Source organism: Filicampus tigris, chromosome 6 (genome assembly GCF_054856515.1).
Source record: "Filicampus tigris isolate MCC_2025a chromosome 6, RoL_Ftig_1.0, whole genome shotgun sequence".
Classification (NCBI taxonomy): domain Eukaryota; kingdom Metazoa; phylum Chordata; class Actinopteri; order Syngnathiformes; family Syngnathidae; genus Filicampus; species Filicampus tigris.
The window spans coordinates 1,363,660-1,387,035 of record NC_141222.1 but is presented as its reverse complement, the minus strand read 5'-3'; the positions used below and the strand labels follow the sequence as shown (position 1 = coordinate 1,387,035).

General features: G+C 40.0%; 1 protein-coding gene across 9 annotated transcripts in view; it reads left to right on the top strand.

Moving 5' to 3' along the window:
- The window catches only part of glra3 (glycine receptor, alpha 3), a 199,161-nt gene that overhangs the window by 140,699 nt on the left and 35,086 nt on the right, over positions 1-23,376 (top strand). For all 9 annotated transcript variants that reach the window (XM_086032404.1, XM_086032411.1, XM_086032407.1 and 6 more), the window contains one exon: positions 3,662-3,876. In XM_086032404.1, the coding sequence (XP_085888530.1) occupies positions 3,662-3,876 (215 nt within the window). The remainder of the gene's footprint in view (positions 1-3,661; positions 3,877-23,376) is intronic.

The following is a 23,376-nucleotide window of genomic DNA, read 5'->3' as shown; positions in this document are numbered from 1 at the left end:
GAGGCGGACGTAAGGATGGAAGCGCTTTAAAAGGACGAGGACGGAATTCATAATTTTTATGAATAAAGACGGAGGGAGGAGGCCGGAAGGTAGCCAGGTCTCGGACGGCGGATGGACCAGCATAAAAGGGTCAAGTGCCCAGCTCTGCATATATTCTCTCTGCTCTGTGGGAAGTTTGAGTATAACCGATAAAAATGGAGCAAACAGTGTCCAAACCACAAAGCAGGTGCATAGTGAAATGCGTCACTAACTGAGATACCAAGCAGAATGCGTCTTGGTGGGTCATGGTTTTTGCACGTATTTAAATGAGGCAATATGCATACTGTATATTTGTCAGAGAAATTGCCCACCTCTATGCAAATGAGCCTCATTGATAAACAATGTTCAATTCACTAACAACAGCGCTAACAGCCACACTCACTCAGTTTGAATGACATAAATAACCAGCATTACGTCTATGTGACGGACCGATCTGTCTCTCCCTCACTGACGGACGCCCGTTTTGCCGACGGTTGACAAATGACGGGAAACATTTTTAAATGGACTGATTAAACAACCAATTTATTTAGTCCGCCGTCCGTCTGCAATCTGTCATACTCTATTTTTAGCAGCGATGCTTCGATTGCCGCAGCGAGCGCAGGGACATGGAGGAAAATAGCAAGGGGAAGTTTAGTCGGACTTGCCAACGGACGGCCGTTTAAAAGTAGAGGTGGACCGGCCTATATACGGGTACGCCCGGTAAAAATGATGGATGACGGACGACGGAAGGGTGCCCTCGCTGCTGACGGAGGACGGATGACGGACGCTCATTGTTTAGTAAAATGCCCTGCTCTGCAAATAACACCTAGAAAAATTGTGGTGTAAACTTGTCGCTCCTCTGTGGAAGCCTCACGTGCAAATGTTCCAGTGGTCAATGGCAGCAGTGATTGCAGCACAAAGAAGCCATCTCTATGCAAGGCGTGCTCGTGAGCAAATATTTGGAAGGAGATAATCCCTTTTTTATTTTACTGAGGTCAAAATAATTAAATAATAACAATAATAACAATACATTCAATTAATTAATTTCGACAATGCTTCAGATAGTTTGATGCACGATTTTGTTATATCTGTGAATGAAATACGAGGACATCTAGCACACGTGCCTGCCAACGGCAAATCGGTCTGCTTGCACCTCAGTCAAATTCACCAAAATTGCATTACACCCCCTGCCCTACAGCTTAGACCAGGGGTCACCAAGTCCAGTCCTCAAGGGCACCTATACTGCATGTTTTCCATCTCTCCCTGCTGCAACACACCTGTTTCAAATGATCTGTATCGTTATCAGGCTTCTGAAAAGCTTGCTGATGACCTGATCATTTCAATCAGGTGTGTTGCAGTGGGGAGAGATGTAAAATATGCAGGATGGTGCCCTTAAGGACCGGACTTGGTGACCCCTGGCTTAGACATACTTCCAGCAGGCACAGTTTATTCTACTTTCAGCCACCAAATTGTTAGGCTCGCCGGAGGTATGTCACTGGAAGGCGGCCTGCCAAACTCCCAAATAAGCGAAACGAAGCTTGCACCTGCACGAAATTCAAGATGTGCCAGTTTGTACAACTGAGCGCACGGGCGCTGTCTAGCCTTGCCTTTTACACTGTACCCAGTGAAGTGTGATGCTTCAAACATGTGCGTTTTAACAGAGCGACACGGCATTCTGCAGTCAAACAATGTGCGTAATGGTGCCAGCACCAGCGTCTGATGTTATTGCGTTCAGCACAATATTATAGGACAAGTGAGTGTAGAGTCTCAAACAAAACACTCCTATAGACGGGTCGCATTAAGGCATTCCCTTGATGTCAGCACTGATTCACACAAACACATCAGCAGAAAAATAAGAAACTTTGAGATGCCCAGGCTCTAATGGTTGCCGAGTGGTCAACATTTAATACAATATGGTGCTATATAATATTAGTGAGAATACTGTAAGAGTAGATTTACTAAGATGAAGTGCTGCAGGAAGAGGAAAATCGTTAGACAAAGTATAGTCTGACTTAGCATAGTCGGAAGCCCATTTTTTCCATCTGTAATCGTCATTTTTTGCCATGAGACTTCAATGACCGCGCTTTCTGGAACAATAAAATTGCTAGATTGAGTTGTTGCTTGGGCGACTGATTTGATTGAAGGAACAGGCGAGAGGAAGTGACATTTCCTTGCATTACGAGACTGAAGGCCGGACTAAATGGGTCTCCTTTAAATGTAGCGAAGCTTCCGAGGTCCTTAAAGGTATATAAAGCTCCAAAAAAGGTCCTGGAAGGTGCTAAAAGGTGACGCATTGATGAGGCTTGCATGCCGCAGTGAGCCATTCTTTTGTTTCAACTATCGGCCAGCGGGGGGAGGGAGGGGTGCACAAGTGGTAGTTTGTCGAAATTGTTGGTCGGAAACGCTAACGTAAGCCCGTTTTAAATCATAAGCGGACTGGCCTATAGGCGATTACTATATTTTCCTGACGGACAAAAAGGCGGATGGACGGAAGGCGGTAAGCTATGCACGAGTAGTAGGCGAGCCATCTACACATGCCCACACATAATTAAACACACACACAGAATACACACAAATAGAATAAATCTAAGACCTGGACATTATTATTATCATTATCTTGGTTTTCATACGTTCTTTTCCCGCCTGCCCTTGTCCTTGTCTGTCTTTTCCTTCATCTCAGTATTATTATTATTATTATTATTATTATTATTATTATTATTATTATTAGCAATACAATTTTGAATATCTGTCTGTACTAGGGTTGAATGGGATTTGGAGCTTCTTTAAACCTTTGTTTCTTACGTACCTGTACCTGAATAAAAATAATGTTGTCCTCTGAAGATGGGAGTGGCGTTAGTGGGAAAATTAAGGAAAAGTTCGGTCGAAAGAGTCACCAGTTTTCACCGGTTTGGATTTTATGAGGCAGACAGTGCTTGTTTACCTACTGAGGCCATGCTGCTTCTTGGACCTGTGGTTTATGTCTTTTAAGCATCTTTGTAAGCGCAAATGTCCTCTGCGTTGCTTTTTTTTCCAGAAAATAACGTTCGCTGTATGCGTGGCTAAACCAATCACATTCAATAGATGCTTGCATCAGTTCAAATGGGGGGGGGGGGGGGGCTCATATCCCCCCAACACAATGCAGTGACCCAGTCTGACGTTACACTCCGTGCTACCCGTCGCTGCGAGGGTAAACCGCGGCAACATTATATTAAAAAATAATTTAAAAAAAAGTTTGACCACAAGAGTGCCCATGGGTTTACAAAACCCACCAACCCTACGTCATATATGCCACTGTGGCTACTAGCGGCAGCCAGAGTCTGAAGAATGAACAAACCGTAAATACCGCTGGCAGGAGTAAGACAAATTTACTGTTAAATTATGTAACAGTGACAATCGTGACAGCTTCAGCTGAAGTTGAACCTAAATACGAGCAACAGCAAATTGCCAAAAGGTGTAGCAAGGAGGTTTACTCATTAGCACTTCCCAGTGAAACTGTGGAAACAAGGAAAATGCCATGCAAGCAGGCATAAAAACAGGAAACTGACATTTCCAGATCCAGGTAATAAATAAATACTTAGTTGGTTCTGTTAGACAAACAAACGTGTTTATCAGTATGCTGTGCTGTGTATGTGCAATGTTGCAGGTAAATTTACTTGTATTGAAGTGCGGTTCCACTTGGAGCGTCAGATGGGCTACTACCTGATCCAAATGTACATCCCGTCTCTGCTGATTGTTATTCTGTCCTGGGTCTCCTTTTGGATTAACATGGATGCAGCCCCGGCCAGAGTGGCGCTTGGCATCACTACTGTCCTCACAATGACAACACAGAGCTCAGGCTCCAGGACTTCACTGCCAAAGGTCAGTTGTGGAGCACTCTGTTAATCAGCTTTTGTTTAGTTAGCTTTCATTCAGATGCTTCACGCTCTCTGAACATCCCAAAACTATTTGACAGAGTGTACTGCCTTGCTCAAAGCATGCACAATGTATTATACTGGCAGTCAGCTCAGTTGGATGTACAATAATCAATTATTAAAGACAATGACTCTCATTACTGTACATGAGCTGGTCAACATGATGACACCGCAGTAGCAAAGTGCATCTCTTTGCAGACCAGACTGACAAAGCTACAAAACCAAATACTGAATGTTATAGAATTCATTCATTCATTCATTATCTATATCGCTTATCCTCATGTGGGTCACAGGTGTGCTGGAGCCTATCCCAGCTGTCTCTGGGCAGTAGGCAGGGTACACCCTGAACTGGTTGCCAGGCAATCGCAGGTCACACACAGACAAACGAACATTCACACTCACAATCATACCAAGGGACAATTTTGAGTGTTCAATTTTAACCTACCATGCATGTTTTGGGAATATGGGAGGAAACCGGAGTACCCGGAGAAAACCCATGCAGGCACGGGGAGAACATGCAAACTCCACACAGGGAGGCCGGGGCCAGATTCAAATCCACGATCTCTGCTCTGTGGAGCAGATGTGCTAACCAGTTGACCACCGTGCCGTGCCGCCCAGCTAATTGAATGAAGTACACATAAATAATATATGATTTATTTGATACTGCATGTGTTTTACGCTATTTTATACTTTGACCGTGAGATTGTAAGAGAGGCAAGATGGTGAACACTGTGCCAGTGTGTGTGGTGACCCTCCTGTTGCTTTAGCTTTATTTACAGTTTTGTTTTTAACACGCTGTGCTATACTGACTGAATTTCTGCGTGTTTATGATCACCATTCTTTAGAATTTTTAACACAGTTAGTGATTCTAGTGCAATTGAGCATGGTAGGGAGAAGACATTGCCTCCGCTCCTGACAGACATTCCCAGTTTGGACGTCTGTGTTGGCATGATAATGCCTGGGCCGATGTAATTCTGCAAGGTCTCCTTCAAGCGGGCCGTCTGTCCCTCAGGTTCCAGAATTTGAGAAGCCAGGTGAGGGATGCATGATCTGTGAGCAGAAGAAAAGTCTGTCCATAGAGGTACAGGCAAAACCAGTGGAGAGCAAGTACTACAGCCAGTAGTTCTCATCAAGTGATGCAGTAGTTCCGTTCCTGTCGACTGAGTTCACGTCTCTAGTATGCGATGACCTGCTCCTCGCGTTCTCCCTCTTGGAACAGCACAGCCCAACAGCCTACGTTACTAGTCTTTGGCCGCTAGATGTTAGTGTAGGCCTCAACCGGTGCCGACTGGAGCAGGGAGAAAGCATGCTCACATTCTTCCGCCCATTTGAAGAGCGGACCTTTTTGAGTCAGTCAGTACAGTGGGCTGGCAATGGTGGCAAACTCCTTTACGAAGCGGCGGTGATATAATGCCAGCCCAAGAAAACTGCACATCTTGCTGAGGTCTTTTGGCACAGGCCAGTTCTTCATGGCCTCAGTCTTCTCGTCGTCTGTACTCCAGCTGCATTAGCGACTTTTTAGAATGTAGACTTCCTTCAAATGGTCTAGGGCAGGAGTCGGCAACCTTTTTCACTCAAAGTTCTATTTGGATCCAATTTCCACAGAAAAGAAAATATTTATATATATATATATATATATATATATATATATATATATATATATATATATATATATAAATCATGTCAGATGTCAAAAAGTATTTGCGGCTTCCAGTGTTTTCTTTCATATGTTCATATGTGTCGAAATGTGTTCATATATATATATATATATATATATATATATATATATATATATATATATATATATATATATATATATATATATATGAACACATTTCGAACTCTTACCAAAAAAAATTGCAAAGTTGAAGGTCTCTTTCAAATGAATTAAAAATATGAACTAGGGGTGGGCAATATGACGATATTAGATCGTTAAGGACTTTAATGTGTTGAGTATTTCATAAAGCCGAAAGATCGTTTGATCGTCTACAGGGCACATTCCATACAGATTAGCTCTATGGTGGCTCAAAGACCCTGACGCATACCCGACCAACCAATCACAGCACGCACAGTGCACCGTATGTGACAGTCCCTGCCTCCCTGTTTGTTTGTATAGCGGGAAGCTATAGCAGAAAAAGTCACCACGAAGCAGATTTGGTCCCGTAAAGAAACTCCACATCCACACTGTCAATTTGGTTTGGCTTTTCCTTGAAGGAGAAAGCGCAAACCAGTTATTTGCAAAGTTTGCAGGGACTCGGTTCGGACGCCAGATGGCAACACGACAAATAGTTTAATCACTTGCGGAGACAGCACCCAAAAAACTACACCGACAGCCAAAGCAAACGGAGATCAGACACATGGTAGCCAGAGGCAGCCGCAAGCTACAAGCTAACACGACCCACGGTAAGACGGAAAGTCATTTAACAAGGGCACTCCATTTGAAAAAACAAGCAAGCAGTGTAAAGAAGTAACTGAGGCCATGACTTAATACCTTGCTGAAGACATGATTCCCATTAAAACAGTGGAAAACGAGGGCTTTAAAAGACTCTTCAAAGTACTAGACCCGCGTTACGAGCTGTATTGTGTTTACGCTATGTTACCTTTTATGATTACATTCACTGCACATTTTGATAAAAATTGGCACTATTCAAATTAAAACCTGTTCAGAAAGCTTAGCTGGCTTAAAATGTTTTCTTTTTTTCTTTTAGGGTTTTATATTACTTTGTTTTATATTTTTAACCTGAGGAAAATGGTCAAAAATGTGCAAATTAGTCTAAATAAAAAAAACAATGTAAAGAAAGAATCATGATAAAATCACGATTGTGATTTTATTTAAAAAAAAATCATGATATGATATTGTTACCATATCGCCCACCACTAAAATGAATTTAAATTAGCCAACTAGCAAACAAAAATGCCATGAGCCGTCATCCTGGCTTTCAGAGCGTGTAGACTTGACCTGATTTTAAAAATACTGTAACGAATTGGGTTATCTGTATTGTGGTCGAATTTTTGTTTTGCTGAGTTGTGTTGTTTCCAAGGTTAGAATGCATTGTGACAGTCATCCATGCCTTTGTTACATCTCGGCTAGATTACTGCAATGCACTTTATTTCGGAGTCAGCCAGTCCACCCTCAAACGTCTCCAGTTGGTCCAAAATTCTGCTGCCCGCCTACTAACTGGAGCTCAGAGGATGGAGCACATAACACCAATTCTGGCCTACCTTCACAGGCTCCCAGTGCATTTTAGGGTTCAATTTAAGATTCTCTTATTTGTCTATAAGTCATTAAATGGCCTGGCCCCGGCGTACCTCTCTGAGCTCCTCCACTCCTACGCACCTTCCCGCAACCTCAGGTCTGCGGACCAGGCGCTGCTCGAGGTGCCGAGAACCAAGAGGAGCCTCAGAGGGGATCGAGCCTTTTCAACTGCTGGTCCTTCCCTCTGGAATGACCTCCCATTGGTTGTTAGGTAAGCCCCCTCTCTGTCCATTTTTAAAACCCGGTTGAAGACACATTTCTTTTCTCGTGCTTTTGATCAGACCTGAAATTTTCGGCTGTTTTCCGTTGTCAATTGTGTATAGTGTCATATATATCATATCATATCATCTTCCAAGCCGCTTATCCTATATAGGGTCGCGGGGAGTTGCTGGAGCCTATCCCAGCCGTCAATGGGCGAAGGCAGACTACACCCCGAACTGGTCGCCAGCCAGTCGCAGGGCACACATAGACACTGTCACTGAGCGGGAATCGATCCCACGGTGCCCGCACACAACTCAGGCGTGTGTACCACTACACTATCAGCGGATGTGTATAGTGTTTTATGTCAATTTATTGGCTTCATTATTTATATTTTATATATATTTTAATTATGTCTATATTTATTAATATATGTATCACAGCCTTTTATTGTTTTTGTTCTATTTATTGTATTGTTTGTAATGTGCTTTGTTACAGCTCTAGCTGTTATGAAATGCGCTATATAAATAAAATTGTATTGTATTATATTGTGTCGTTCGCTAACGTAACGGTTCTCTGAGCCCTTTGATACACTTTTTTTTGTCCTGAAGACACACGTGATTGGTCAATATGCGTGGTGTCGTCTCTGTCTCTGCACTGCTTAGGGCGCTGAGAAGAGCGGGGGTAGGGGCCGCAGCCCGGTACACAGCACAGTGAGCACACGAACGGGTCAAGAGAGGAGAGAGAGTGCAACACAGAGGACAAAAAGAAAGAAAGTAAAAGAGAAATGACTTAAATCAGGAAAAGGAGCCAAATTTGGACTCATTTTAATTATATTGGTGGCTCTACTAGAGACTGCTGATCTTTTTGTTTTTGTTTTACACATTTCAATTTTGGGGGTGTTTTTAAGGGGTTCTGTGTTGTTTCAATCTAAATTTGTTAAAGGTGAATTGTATTTTGTGTGTTTTTCAGGGATCCTGTGTTTCACGTTAAATTTGTTACGTATAAAAAAGCTAAACGTTTATTCTTTTATTTCATTGTTTATTTGTTGCTGCACTAAAAAGTAAATATCTTTGATTTACATTTTGTTGTGTCGTGTGCTTTTCAGGGATTCTGTGTTGCTTGACTTTTCATAGTAGTTTCATAGTATAAATAAGTTAAGTTTAAATTAAAAGTTCACTGTAGAGTAGGGGTGGGCGATATGGGCAAAAAAAAAAAATCTCGATATGTTTTTTAAAAAACTCAGTAACGATAATTTGATGATTCATTCATTCATTCATTATCCATACCGCTTATCCTCACAAGGGTGTATATTCCCTGAATATATAACATTTATATGACATGGGTGTGCTGGAGCCTATCCCAGCTGTCTTTGGGCAGTAGACGGGGGACACCCTGAATTGGTTGCCAGCCAATCGCAGGGCACACAGAGACAAACATCCGCACTCACAATCACACCAAGGGGCAATTTAGAGAGTCCAATCAACTTACCATGCATGTTTTTGGAATGTGGGAGGAAACCGGAGTACCCAGAGAAAACCCACGCAGGCACGGGGAGAACATGCAAACTCCACACAGGGAGGCCGGAGCCGGGATCGAACCCACGACCTCTGAACTGTGAGGCGGACGTGCTAACCAGTCGACCACCGTGCCGTCATAATTTGATGATATTCTACAAAAAATATTTTAAATCTGCACTTGCTTCACAGAACAATTGTGGATAGACCGTTTGTGAACAACATCTCTTTTAAATTAACCTATATGTTATATCAGTTATTGTGGACCCTAAGCTAGACGATGTCGTTCTCCTCGTTGAAGTCCTCCGGCTTTGGAACCTCCGGGACAGGCATGACGATATGCCCCTCCCACAGGGCGGCCTGGACATACTTTTTATGTAGATGTAGGTTGGTGTGTATATACATGTGTATATTCACATGTTACTGCGTATATTTACACAGGTTTGATCCTAAATGTTTGCCGTCAATGTTATACATTAATGGCCACATTATGCCGCCGTCCCTGTGTGACCTATATCTTTGCTGCGGTAACAATGAAAATTTCCCCACTGTGGGATCAATAAATGCATTCTTATCTTATCTTCTTATCTTATTTAAGATAAGATGATTATTTATGGCAATAATGAAGATTTAACAAGTAGTCCTTTCCTATTATCAAGCATCACCATTGTAATGCTCAGACTAATAAACTGAATTCAAAACTGTCCAAATAACCTACAAAGTTAAAGATACTTTACTACCGGAAAATATACAGGAAATGTTTACTGAAAGGGAGGGGAACTTTAAAGTAAAGAGGACAACTTAAATTTCAAGGTTCACGATACACGCACAACAAAAGAGCTTTTGTTTTAATATACAACGTCCCATAATATTTTGTAAATTAGAATGTTATATGTCCAGAAGTGTTTTAGAATTACTGGCCATATTCATAACAGTTATAGCTTTTTGAATTTATAACTACATCATTAGAAAGCATTGTATAATTGTAGTAATCATAGTTTGCTTATTTTTATGTACTTATTTATTCTTGAATACTGTACTGAATATTATAGGAAAAGTTGAATCTCACGTAAGGGGTAGGACTAGAGATTTATACTGCTTTGCCTTGCATTTTTAATTCCTGTTTATTTTCTATTCACAAAAATTATTTTAGTTATCATTATTATTTACTTGATGTTTTTGTTCATCCATTGATGTCTGCAAAGTATCGTAACAGCTCATGAACTAATCAAATTTCATTTAATTGGTCAGATAATTATTTAATTACTAAAAAATTATTTTGCGCGTCTATCTTTGCCATGGTCATATCAAATAGTCCACCTTTCAAAAAATAAAAAATTATAATTGAAACTCCACCACTTTTTAAAAAATTATCCGAGCAACTATGTCAACACCATTTCCTCAATGACGCTTTCATATTTTCAAAAATGTTGAACATTCATGTGACATGAAATCAAAATAAAACATTCAGAAGGTTATGGACAATGTCTAAACCCTTAACGGCCGTTATTCTATATCCTCCAGCTAACTATCATTTGGGATCTCAATCACATTTTAAATGTTAATAATGACTCTCACCCACATATTCCACTCCAATTGGGAGGCAATAATTCATAGTCAATGTTCAGGTTCATCAACACCCATCTTGTCGTTGTCCATTTACAATCCAATTACTCATTTACTTGATGGATAAATTTGGTGGGTCAAAGATTAGTTTTTTTTTTTTTCATAGCAATATTGAAAATCAGTACCTGGGGATGTAATGGGATCATGGGTTGATCAGTCCCACGAACCATTGCTTCCCCAGTGCTGAAGAGGGCTTGTCGGCCCCCAACTCAGGTTTTCTTTCCTGGGGGCCCGTCCCTTAAACATTCTCTCAAATCTCATACACATTCACACCTTTATTCACTTGGTTAGTATTTCATTCACTCCCCAAAAAGGTGCTTTCCAATTCCACTCAGGAACCTCCCTTCTGGTGCGTCCGCCATTTGTACACTAGAATTTGTGCTAGCATTTCCTCAATTCAGCCAGCATGTGCCAAATTTTAATCACTGTTAATTTTCCCATCCAATCCCTGTGATGTAGCTCCTCTTGTTCCTTCTGGATGTGGTTGAGAATCTTGGACCTGTGATGTCAAACAGCTTTTAGATGATATTCGCAGTCTGGTATATTATGAAACGATGTATTGCCCCTTAAATCTTGTCAAGTCAAGGTGAGGGTAGTATTAACTTCACAAAACATCTATTGTCCAGCTTAGTTAAATTTAATACAAATCACTTGGTAACTAGATAAAGAACTATTTAATCAATTTTCCTCACCAATTGCAAGTATTTCCTGTCTTAAAGATGTTTTTTCCTTTAAACATGGAAAAAAGAATACAATTGAAAACAATCCAAAAACAAACAGTTTTATCTCCCAAAAAGATACTCATCATCCCAAAACATTCACATTTTAAATCACAAAAACAAAAACACAGCTCTTCTTAAAATGTATTCTAAACACTGAGCAGTTTTCTTTTCTTTTTTTTTTTTAAACCTCTCCTCAGGTTTCGAACCGCAGAGTGGCCAGGGGTGGCCATGCCGTCACTCTGTGGAAAATTTTATCTCTGTAATTTTTCTGCCATTTTCACATAGACGCAAGAACCTTTTTTTTCACATGGATGCAAGAACCTCTTGATCCCATATAAAAAGTTTTCTAGTATAAGTGAATAATATGTGGATCCTCTGTGCTGTAAAATAACCACATACCAAATGCATACATTTTATGCATTTCCACTGGTCAATTCCTTTATGATTTGATTCCTCCCACAAAAACGATATTGTTTCTTTTTTATATACAGTATATACCTTCAATATTCTGTAGTGATTGGTTGTAATATTGTCTTTCTCTGCTCCTAAACAAAGTCATTACAGATAATTGAAGACTAGCACAATAACTCACACTTACATCATGAACAAAAACAAGGCATGTTGTTAAAGCAACAAAATTAAAACATTACTTCGAACATGAGAATTTACTGAAGGTACATTTACCTCTATAAATTCAACTATATCTCCCGCCAAAATGTCCATTGTTTCTGTCTATCAATTAATATGAGCCATGAGCTCTCAGGGGACATTCATTCATTGTCCTCGTCTGAAAAAGTCTGGCACCATAGCAAGTTAGTCATGAGACAAAACAAAACCTTAACCGTAACGCAATGCACCACATTCGTATCGTAACGTAACATATCATATACATGCACGCAACATAACATCGAGCCCTTGATTGTGTAAAGATTTCTGTCAATCAATAGGTACTAGGCGCCCTGACATCGAGCAAAAGAAAAGGGAGATAAATATAAAAAAATATAACAACAACAGTTACTGCTAAAAACAAATACAAATAAAGATCAAAATAATGATAACAACAACACAAGCAAAAATTAGCCAAAGCACACTTAAAAAAAAAAAAGAAAATTAAAAATCTTCCATGCTCAAAAGGGAGTGGGAAGAAGTCTAAAACTCATTAAATTCCACCCCTTCTCCATTTTTTCTTAATTTATATCTCCATTCTGTATATGGTAAAAATGACTAAAGATATTAACAAAAATGAACCCCTACATACAACAAATACTTCAAATATATATAAATACATCAGATATATACCATCATAATATATCCACTTAGACAAGGTCCGGAACCCATCAGCCAAAAATAACAAAACACCCGAACCCAACTAGTATTGAACATAATTATTGAAGTACAAATCAGCAATACTCTTAAACACCTAGTGACGCTCTCCCACTCGCGTTACCTAAGTATTCCCTGAATATATAACATTTATATTTCATTATAAATCGATTTATGTGTGAAAAAAATGAAGGTCATGTTGATATGTCGCTCATAAAAGAAGTAATAAATTGTGTAATTGAACCCTTTAGCTGTATTTGCAACAAGTCCTTTTTACATACAACATATTTTTTATTTTATTTTATATTTTTTCTGATAAAATTAAAATAGCAAAGGTGATTTCAATTTATAAAAATGGTTAAAAACCCATTGTGTCAAATTATAGACCTGTTTCTTTTTTACCTCAATTTTTTAAACTACTTGATTTTATAGAAAGACTTGATGTTTTTGTTGAAAAATATAATTTAATAAATGACCACCAGTCTGGAAAATATGGCTATATCAATTAATAAAGCCCTATGCTGTGGGTGTATTTATTGATTTACCTAACATTTTATACTATTCGTCACTCATTACTTCCGAAGGATTGTCAACAATCTGGCATAATCAGTGTTCCACTTAAAAATGGTTAAGCAGTTATTTAAATCATAGCTTTCAATATGTTGTAGCAACCCTTGCATCCCTGATGCCTAAGGTGTCTTTTTATTTTCGTCGCAGCAGAATCATCGCCATCAGGTTCACCATAACACCGTGAAAACTGTGTGCCAGAATAAACAAAACAAGCAAGTCACCCTCCAGTCCTCACAGGACAATCATAATTTGTGCATCAATATCAAAACATCAAACAAACACTCATTTACCCAAAATATTCCATGTGCTCTAATACAAAATCAAAATCACAAGTACAAATCACATTTTATTTATATAGCACTTTTCATACATAAAAATGCAACTCAAAGTGCTTTAAAACATTCAAAGCAAAACATAGAATTATCTTCAATCAAAAGAAAAGATAAATTATTTAAAAGTTGTTGAAAGCCAAACTAAAAAGGTGTGTCTTGAGCTTCCTCTTAAAAATATCAACAGTCTCTGCAGACCTGACATCCTCTGGCAGGCTATTCCAAAGGTGAGGACCAAAATGGCTGAATGCAGCCTCGCCATGCATTTTGGTCCTCACCCTTGGAATAAATAAAAGGCCGGCGCCAGAGGACCTCAGGATCCGCGAGGGCTGGTATGATAAAAGCAAATCAGATAAATAAGATGGCCCAAGACCATTAACACATTTATAAACTAATAAAAGTACTTTAAAATCGATCCTGAAACACACAGGGAGCCAATGCAGCAATTTCAAAACTGGCGTAATGTGCTCCCGCCCTCTGGTTCTCGTCAGCACCCGAGCGGCTGAATTCTGCAGTAGTTGCAGTGGTGAAATGCTCTTTTTCGGGAGGCCAGAGAGCAGGGCATTACAGTAATCTAAACGACAGGAAATAAAGGCATGCATCAGCACTTCCGTGTTAGCCTGAGAGAGAAACGGGCGGACTCTGGCGATATTCTTAAGGTGATAAAAACCAATCTTGGTTACATTTTTAATATGAGGAATAAAACTGAGCTCAGAGTCAAAAATGACGCCAAGGTTCTTCACACAGTGTGAGGGATTAAAAATGTGTAGTTTTGGTAAAAGCTTCTCTCTCTGACCTTCGGGACCGATAACTAAGACCTCAGTCTTGTCCTCATTGAGCTGTAGGAAATTATCTGCCATCCATGACTTGATATCTAAAATGCAATTTAAAAGGGTATCAATGGGTCCTGTGTCATCAGGAGACACGGCAATATACAGCTGCGTGTCATCAGCATAGCTGTGAAAGCTGATGCCGTGTCCCCTGATGACATCCCCAAGGGGAAGCATATAAAGATTAAAAAGTAGGGGGCCTAAAATCGAACCTTGGGGAACCCCACATTTAATTTCATGGGTTTTGGAGGAACAAGTATCCATACTTACAAAGAAATATCGGTCTGTGAGATAGGAATAAAACCAGTCAAAAACAGTACCAGAGATGCCCACTAGATTTTTAAGTCTATTTAATAAAATTTGGTGATCTACTGTATCAAAAGCAGCGCTTAGATCCAGTAGCACCAAGACTGTGAGTTTTCTCACGTCTGCCGTGCACCTAATATCATTTAAGATCCTTAAAAGAGCAGTCTCCGTACTGTGGTTCATCCTAAAACCAGATTGATATTTCTCCAAAATATTATTTGTATTTAAAAAATGATTCAACTGGATGAAAACCAGTTTTTCTAAAATCTTACTTAAAAACGGTAAGTTGGATACGGGTCTGTAGTTATTAAAAACGCTCGGGTCAGAACCGCTCTTCTTCAGAAGGGGCTTCACCACCGCCGTTTTAAAGGCAGCTGGGAAGACGCCTGTCTGAAGAGAGCAATTGACTATATTTAAAATTTGTTCTTCAAAAAATCCATAAAATGTCTTAAAAAGAAATGTGGGAATTGGATCCAAAAGGCAGGTTGTTGGGTTTACCTGGGAGAAAACTCGAACAAGTGTCCTTGCATCAACCAGGGCAAAACTTTCCAGTGTTTCCTCATGTAAATATGATTGTCCGGGTTTATTAAAACTTGTGTTTTGACGGGCTAAAAGACTGGATCTTATGTCATCGATTTTACTTCTGAAGTGGTCTGCAAAGTCCTCACAGAGAGCATCTGTTGGTCTCTGTGGGGACTTATTAAAATCAGAACTAGTTAAAAGTTCAAAGGTGGAGAAGAGAACCCTGGGGTTGTTTTTATTGACTGTAATGAGGTTTGAGAAATAGGAAGATCTTGCCAGTTTTACTGTTTTATTGTAAGATTTCAGTTGTTCGCATAAAATTTCATAGTGTACTGTAAGTTTACTTTTTCTCCACCTCCTCTCTGCACTCCTGCATTTTCTCTTTGATATTTTGATAGCATTGTTTCTCCACGGGTGTACAGTCTTTGTTTTTGTTGTTTTAATTAAAAGTGGAGCTACTGAATCTAATGATGATTTAAGATGTAGGTTAAAATTGTCAACAATAAGATCACAGGGTGCAGGTAAAATGTCAGCAGGAGTGTTTTTTAAGATCTCGATAAAATTTGCTGCCACCTCAGAAGATAGGTAGCGTTTCTTCACTGTTCTGACCGGGACTGCTAGATGGTTAAAACAATATACAAATACAATATTTCAAACCAATCAAAGGATATTAACAAGCATACCTCACTGCGCTCACCAAGGATGCTTAATGTTAAATGATCTTCCCTTCTGTTGTTTAACACAGGCGTCAAGGTCCCTTTTTGCGTGCAAAAGAAGCATAGGTGAAGCTAGAGCCTGGAGATCAAACTTTGTGGCTCAGGCTCACACAAAGCAGCTTCCTAATTACTCACACCTTTTGTGGCTTTTGTGGTACAAAATTAAATCACCAAAGCACACAAAGCACATACATATTTCAAAACTTCATACATCAACCATTCAAATATAAAACAGAAAAAACACTCTTCATTAGATTTTTATATTTATAGAAAAAGGCAAAGTAAACAAAGACACATTTAAATAATAAAACCTGCTTTTGGTCCAGACAAAACGTGTTAGGGAAAGAAAATAATAATAACACTGAATCACACCTGTGAAAATTAACATGTGGTATTCCATAGGGTTTGGCATCGGGGCCTAAATTGTTTATTATTTACTTGGATGATATTTGCACTCAAATATATTCAAATTTGTAATATTTACTGATGATACAAACATATTTTGCTCAAGGGATAACATGAGGCAACTAATACAAACTAGAAAAGGAATTCATTGTGTTTTAAAAAGTGGTTTGATTGCAATAAGTTATCATAAAATTAAAATAAAACAAAATGTATGGTGTATGGTGATACGTAGTCTACCTTTGACATATTGTGCTCAAGTGTGGGGTAATGTCGATAAAACACAGGTGTCAAACTCAAGGCCCGGCGACATTCATTTAAAACCTTTGTTTATTTGAAATATGAAAAGTGAGGGCCAATATAAAATGCAGATGTGTTCATCAGTTCTAGATTTTGGAATGGACATGATGATGTGTTGAAGCGTTTGTAGTTTTTCGTTGGGGTTTAAGAAAAATATAGAATTTAAAATAATTAATGCTTAGGTAGGTAGGTAAAATGTTGAACAGCTAGCGATAATGTGAGTGTATATTCATTTCTTTTATGAAAAAAAAGTATAGATGTTTTACAGAACAGTGCAGGATAGATCATAATAAGCCTGTTCAGTTTATTCCTTTTTTGTTATGTGCACTTTAAGAAACAAGAAGTTCAGTTTACTTAAAAAATATATAGATGGGAACTTGTTGTGTTACAAATAATGAGTAAATTTAACTTGAACTCTTTATGCTTAAGCAAGCTGTTAATATTGGAGGTACAGTACTACCACCACTTAATTATTTTGAATCTGTAATTATAGTGCTAAATGGGTATAAGGGCTGTCACTTGTATAGCGTTTATCTACCTTTGGTACTCAGAAGTGCTTCACACAGTGTACCTCATTCATCTACTGATGACGCAGCATCAGGAGACACCGGGGGTTCAGTATCTTGCTCAAGGGTACTTCACTATTTTCACAATGGCTGGGGATTGAACCAACAACCTCTGGCTTGGGAGACGATCACTCCGCCGCATTGCTTATCTATTTTTTTTGAGTCTGCAATACTAATCTTGAATTAATGACAGTTCGATACTAAACTCTCTTTGTAGTCTGAGTGTGCAATACTTGAACTTTATTCCTTTTAGTGTTAAATATGTTTTTTGAAGTTGCACCTAATGTACTGTATAGTAGGTCTTATTTGATTGCCATGCAGCAAAAATCTACAAGAAACATGCAAGATTTCAAAACATTATCTGCTCCTGCGAACACACAGATTAACAGTCGAGATGTTTTGTCCACATAATCAAAAATAAAATAGAATAAAGGGAGGTGAAACCATACAATCGAGCTACCAATCAACTTCTTGACATTTTCCCGCTGCACACGAGCCTGTGTGCATGTTCGAATAATGAAGGAAATTGGTGGCAGAGGTTGGTGGAGGAAATCTTTAAAGGAACAATGAAAAATGTTTAAATGGCCGAAAACGTTAGAAAAAATCTGAGAAGGCCAGAGTTTCCATGTACTAAAACTAGTATTGTATGATTTTATTTTCAATAAACTGCACTGGTTTATATAAAATGTATACAATTACATTTTATTTGTATATGTATTTTTTAAACTGTTATAGCAACAAGGATATATTGGTTATTGTATGCAATCAATGTTTTGTAGTATTATTAAAACAACAAGAACGGTTATGTTCGAATAGAACAGAGAGCATTTCGCTATGAAAAAATCCAGGAGTTCTAAATACTTAATTTGTTTAAAACATGTAAACTCAAGACAACTGAGTAAATTAATTTCAAAATATTAACAACGTTTTTAAGATCAGTGTTTACAAGAAGTTACCAACAAGTGTGTAAGTTCAACACGATACTTCTGAGTAATATAAATATTTGTTTACAGTGCACAGGCCTCTGTGCACTGATGAGTTCTGTGTTGTGTTGTCGTGGGTGCACGGCAGTGCAGAGAGAAACAGGTTGCACTTTAATCCCCTTTTTAAATCAAAGTTGGACTCCCGTTACAATTGTGCAGTGAAATATAGAAGGTACAACATACTGTATAACACTTGGTTTCCCAAGAACTCAAATCACAGCAAATTCACCAGTGTTTTCAATCTCATTCAAGCAAACTAAATAAGCAGGTCAACAAGCATTAAAAACAATACTAACTGAACATAAACCACGGATGGCATATTGAACTATTTATAAAGAATGGAGGACGATGGCAGAGACACTTGCCTTTTCAAAATCAAAGATAGACCTTACATCTACAACTGAAAACAAATTACTTGCCAATGTTGAATAAATCTCCTTCACACTTGTACTTAAACTTCGAATATCAGGTTAACAGATTCCAAAACAGTACAGTACAATATACTTGAACAACAGACTCTCTCCTGTTGTCCGCAATGATTTACTTAATACAATAGGATGTCATGCTCAAAAACTCACATTGTTCCCTACGCCACACAGATCAGTACATCAAAGAGCCTCTGCTAGTACAACCAAGCTCCTGCGATTACCCTTAATTACCAATAAGTGTCAAATATCAAAGCTACTCATCTATCAATACAATACAATACAACACAATTTTATTTATATAGCACATTACAAAACAGCTAGAGCTGTAACAAAGCACTTTACGTACAAACCACAAAATAGCCATGATACATGTCATGTCATGTCATCTTCCAAACCGCTTATCCTATATAGGGTCGCGGGGAGTTGCTGGAGCCTATCCCAGCCGTCAATGGGCGAAGGCAGACTACACCCCGAACTGGTCGCCAGCCAGTCGCAGGGCACACATAGACACTGTCACTGAGCGGGAATCGATCCCACGCTGCCCGCACACAACTCAGGCGTGTGTACCACTACACTATCAGCGGACTAGCCATGATACAAACAAAATGGAATCAATAAATTAACATAAAACATTACATACAATAGACACCGGAAAACAGCTGAAAATCTGTCCGTCTCAGGTCGGATCAAAAGCCAGAGAATAGAAATATGACTTCAACCGTGTTTCAAAAGATGGGCAGAGAGGGGGCTTGTCTAATATCCAATGGGACGTCATTCCAAAGGGAATCTTATGTTAACTGGAATAAAAGTCCTTCACAGATCGCACAGGTCACTGATAGTGTAGTGGTACAAACGCCTGAGTTGTGCGCGGGCAGCGTGGGATCGATTCCCGCTCAGTCTGTGTGTGCCCTGCGACTGGCTGGCGACCAGTTCGGGCTGTAGTCTGCCTTCGCCTATTGACGGCTGGGATAGACTCCAGCACCTCCCCGCAACCCTGTATAGGATAAGCGGTTTGGAAGATGCCATGCCATGCCAGATCACACATCAATCTTACAGAGAATCACATTTATTTGTCTTTTCACAGTCCAGCCAATCAATCCCAGGAACTTATCGATATATATATTTTCAAATATATATTTTTTAAAGGTTAGGGTAAAAGAGGGTCTGAAAATGTCTGGCAGTGAATGAGTTAAAAGTGCAGCCATTCATGCTTATACCACCATCTGTTTTAAACTCTGCTAGATTTTAATGTAATTAACGTAAATTTTTTCCTCCGTTACCGTAACACTTTGGGATGGTACCCCGTGATAAATGAAACATATTACCGTATTTTCCGGACGATAAGATGCAACTTTTTTCCTAGATTTTGAGCCATGCGGTTTATAGTCCGGTGCAGCTATTCTGTGGATTTTTTCTTCCACCGCTCAGGGCGCCCTAACCGGAATGACAGTACAATTCAATACAATACATTTCCCATTAACAGGATGTAACTGCAGGTGGAGGAGTTCAACAGGCGATGACGCCATAGACTAGGTTATTGCATTAGGTGCTGTAATGCTTTGATTCTATGTTTTCCTAGAGGTCTGTGAAGTGCACATGAATGCGATTGGCTGATGTTAGGTCTGTTCTGTTGTTTCAATGTGAAATGCTATTGTTGATTTAGCACGTCATGTGTTAGATTGGCTGACTTTATTAACATAAAACAAGACAGGTGTATGTGTAGAATGTAGCAGAACAATAGATGGTGGAGTCTGGTGGACATTAGCTGACAAACTAGAGCGGCAGTTGGCAGTGAAATGAAGATAAGTACTGTTTATTTTCTCTTGGTTCTCTTCTGTTTTAATCAGCAAAGGAAATGAAAAAAATCTACAGTTCATAATCGTTCTGTAAATGCCGTAAATATAAAAGTTTTCAACATAGATATGTGCGGTTTATATAAAGGTGCAGCTTATTTAAGTTTTTTTCCAAAATATTCAAAAAAAAAAAAACAAAATTTTTATTTCCTTTCTCATTTTATCACCCCTCCTTTTTTCAAAGCTGTCTCGAACACACAACAAGCTCATAGCATCGCCACAATGTAGACCAAACATTTCAAGGTGGGGAGTTCCACATCTCCTCACCTCAATTTGACACTCAAAATTCAAAATTTAAGAAAAAGCTCTTTGTCTTGTCCGCTGATAGTGTAGTGGTACACACGCCTGAGTTGTGTGCGGGCAGCGTGGGATCGATTCCCGCTCAGTGACAGCGTCTATGTGTGCCCTGCGACTGGCTGGCGACCAGTTCGGGGTGTAGTCTGCCTTCGCCCATTGACGGCTGGGATAGGCTCCAGCAACTCCCCGCGACCCTATATAGGATAAGCGGTTTGGAAGATGACATGACATGAGCTCTTTGTCTCCACGCTACTTGACAATAGGCAATAGAGAAATCACACAATCCACAGAAAAGTCAGCATCATCAAATACTCTTACGAGGTGATTACAACATAAACAATGCATACAGAATCAAATAAATACCATCAAATGACACTCAGAAAGCATGCGCAATCCGCTCATAGAAAGCAACTCAAATTAAACACTTCAACGCATGGCAGTTTACAAACAAGCTTACAATTATTGACAAAAGCATATCATTTTCAAACACTTGATTAAATGTTGATTATAACTGGCAACTCGGACAACCCCAGATAGCCCTATCTCGTGAACTCTGTATATACGTCACAAGCCGTAGTTATTGAAGTTGCTAGCACACGCTGCTAATCAGCTGTGCATCCCTCAGAGGCCCTCAGCGGCACTCTGGTGCCCTCGGCACTGGGCTCCCAGGCCATCATAGTGGCTACCGCTGGCCAAACGTTCACACTTTCACCTTCACTAAACTACGTTAAAAAAACTGTACAGCAATCATACCAACAAGTGATAACAGCACAACGACACATTTAAAGCACTTCACACAATACTGCTTAAGTAAATAACGTCAATAACAACACACAAGCAACAAAATATCAACCAATGCACAGCAATAAATTCCTGAATTTCAGAGTATTTATCAAATACTATTTCCAGCTACCACGGTGGTCGACTGGTTAGCACGTCCGCCTCACAGTTCAAAGGTCGTGGGTTCGATCTTCCCTGTGTGGAGTTTGCATGTCCTCCCCATGCCTGCGTGGGTTTTCTCCGGGTACTCCGGTTTCCTCCCACATTCCAAAAACATGCTTGGTAGGTTAATTGGACGCTTTAAATTGCCCCTAGGTGTGATTGGGAGTGTGGATGTTTGTTTGTCTCTGTGTGCCCTGCGATTGGCTGGCCACCAATTTAGGGTGTCCCCCGCCTACTGCCCGAAGACAGCTGGGATAGGCTCCAGCACTCCCCGCGACCCTTGTGAGGATAAGCGGTATAGACAATGGATGGATGGATATTTTCGGCAAAGCTTTTCAACTCTACAATATGATAGAAACACCATCGGGAGATTTTGTGTAAACAGGCTCTCCCTTACCTTTTATTTTTGCTGGCGCCAGTCTCAAGAATAGTGTAGAGTTAAGAGCAAGCCACGGAATCTCCAATGGACATCCTCCTTGGAAGATCACGTCGGGGTCACCAAATTGTCAGAAAATTTCATCAGGTCTCTCACTTGGGATGTAAGCTAAGTGTTAGCTTGCAAACCACAACCATTTTCTAATCCATGTTCGTTTAATCTCTCACGAAAGAATCCAATGTAAATCAAGACTCACACAAGTTGATTGAATTTGCTCGTCCCTTTCTTTCAATCTCTGAAATACAGGAATCAGACAAAGTCAGATCTGGGCTTCTTTTCTTACCCCGTGAACACTCACACCCATGGGGGCGTAGTGAGAAAAGGGTGCTGTCTAAGACACAACCCCCACATATATAGTGTTTGGGCTTGTCAGATAAGTCTAATCAAAAACGTTGTGTCTGATCTTCTCCATCTATGGGGTTAATCACTTCAAGGACCAGGTCGTCTGGCCTGGAGACATCCTTGGTCACAAGGACTTCTAACTCCGTCAGATATCTCTCAAAGCCACATTCCATTACTTTAGACAAAGCTGTATGCGTGCAGTGATGTGAAGGCCTGTTGGTGTGTGTGTGTTATACAAGACACGAATTGTTTTATTTCCATCCATCCATCCATTATCGATACCGCTTATCCTCACAAGGGTCGCGGGGCGTGCTGAAGCCTATCCCAGCTGTCTTCAGGCAGTAGACGGGGGACACCCCGAATTGGTTACCAGCCAATCGCAGGGCACACAGAGACAAACATCCGCATTCACAATCACACCTAGGGGCAATTTAGAGAGTCCAATCAACTTACCATGCATGTTTTTGGAATGTGGGAGGAAACCGGAGTACCCGGAGAAAACCCACGCAGGCACGGGGAGAACATGCAAACTCCACACAGGGAGGCCAGAGCCGGGATCGAGCCCACAACCTCTGAACTGTGAGGCGGACGTGCTAACCAGTCGACCACCGTGCCGCCCTTGTTTTATTTCTTCCCTTTCTATTGATTATGACTGCTTATGTGTAAGGACATTTAGAGGTTGGTTGCATCGGCCAGGAGGTCATCCAGGCAGACCATGCAGCGTTCTTTTTGAATGTCGGTCAGGATACTTTCTCATCGACCGTTCGAAGGTGGCTGAGGCATTGCAAAGTCCAAAAGGCATCACTTTGAACTGCCATAGTCCTTGGCCTACGGAGAATGCAATCTTGAGCTTCTGGTGCTAACTCCACCTGCCAATAGCCGCTCCGCATTTCAAGTGAACTGAACAAGAAGGACCCGGTGAGGTAATCAAGGGTGTCATCAATTCGAGGAAGTGGGGATGAACCTTTCCGTATGACCTCATT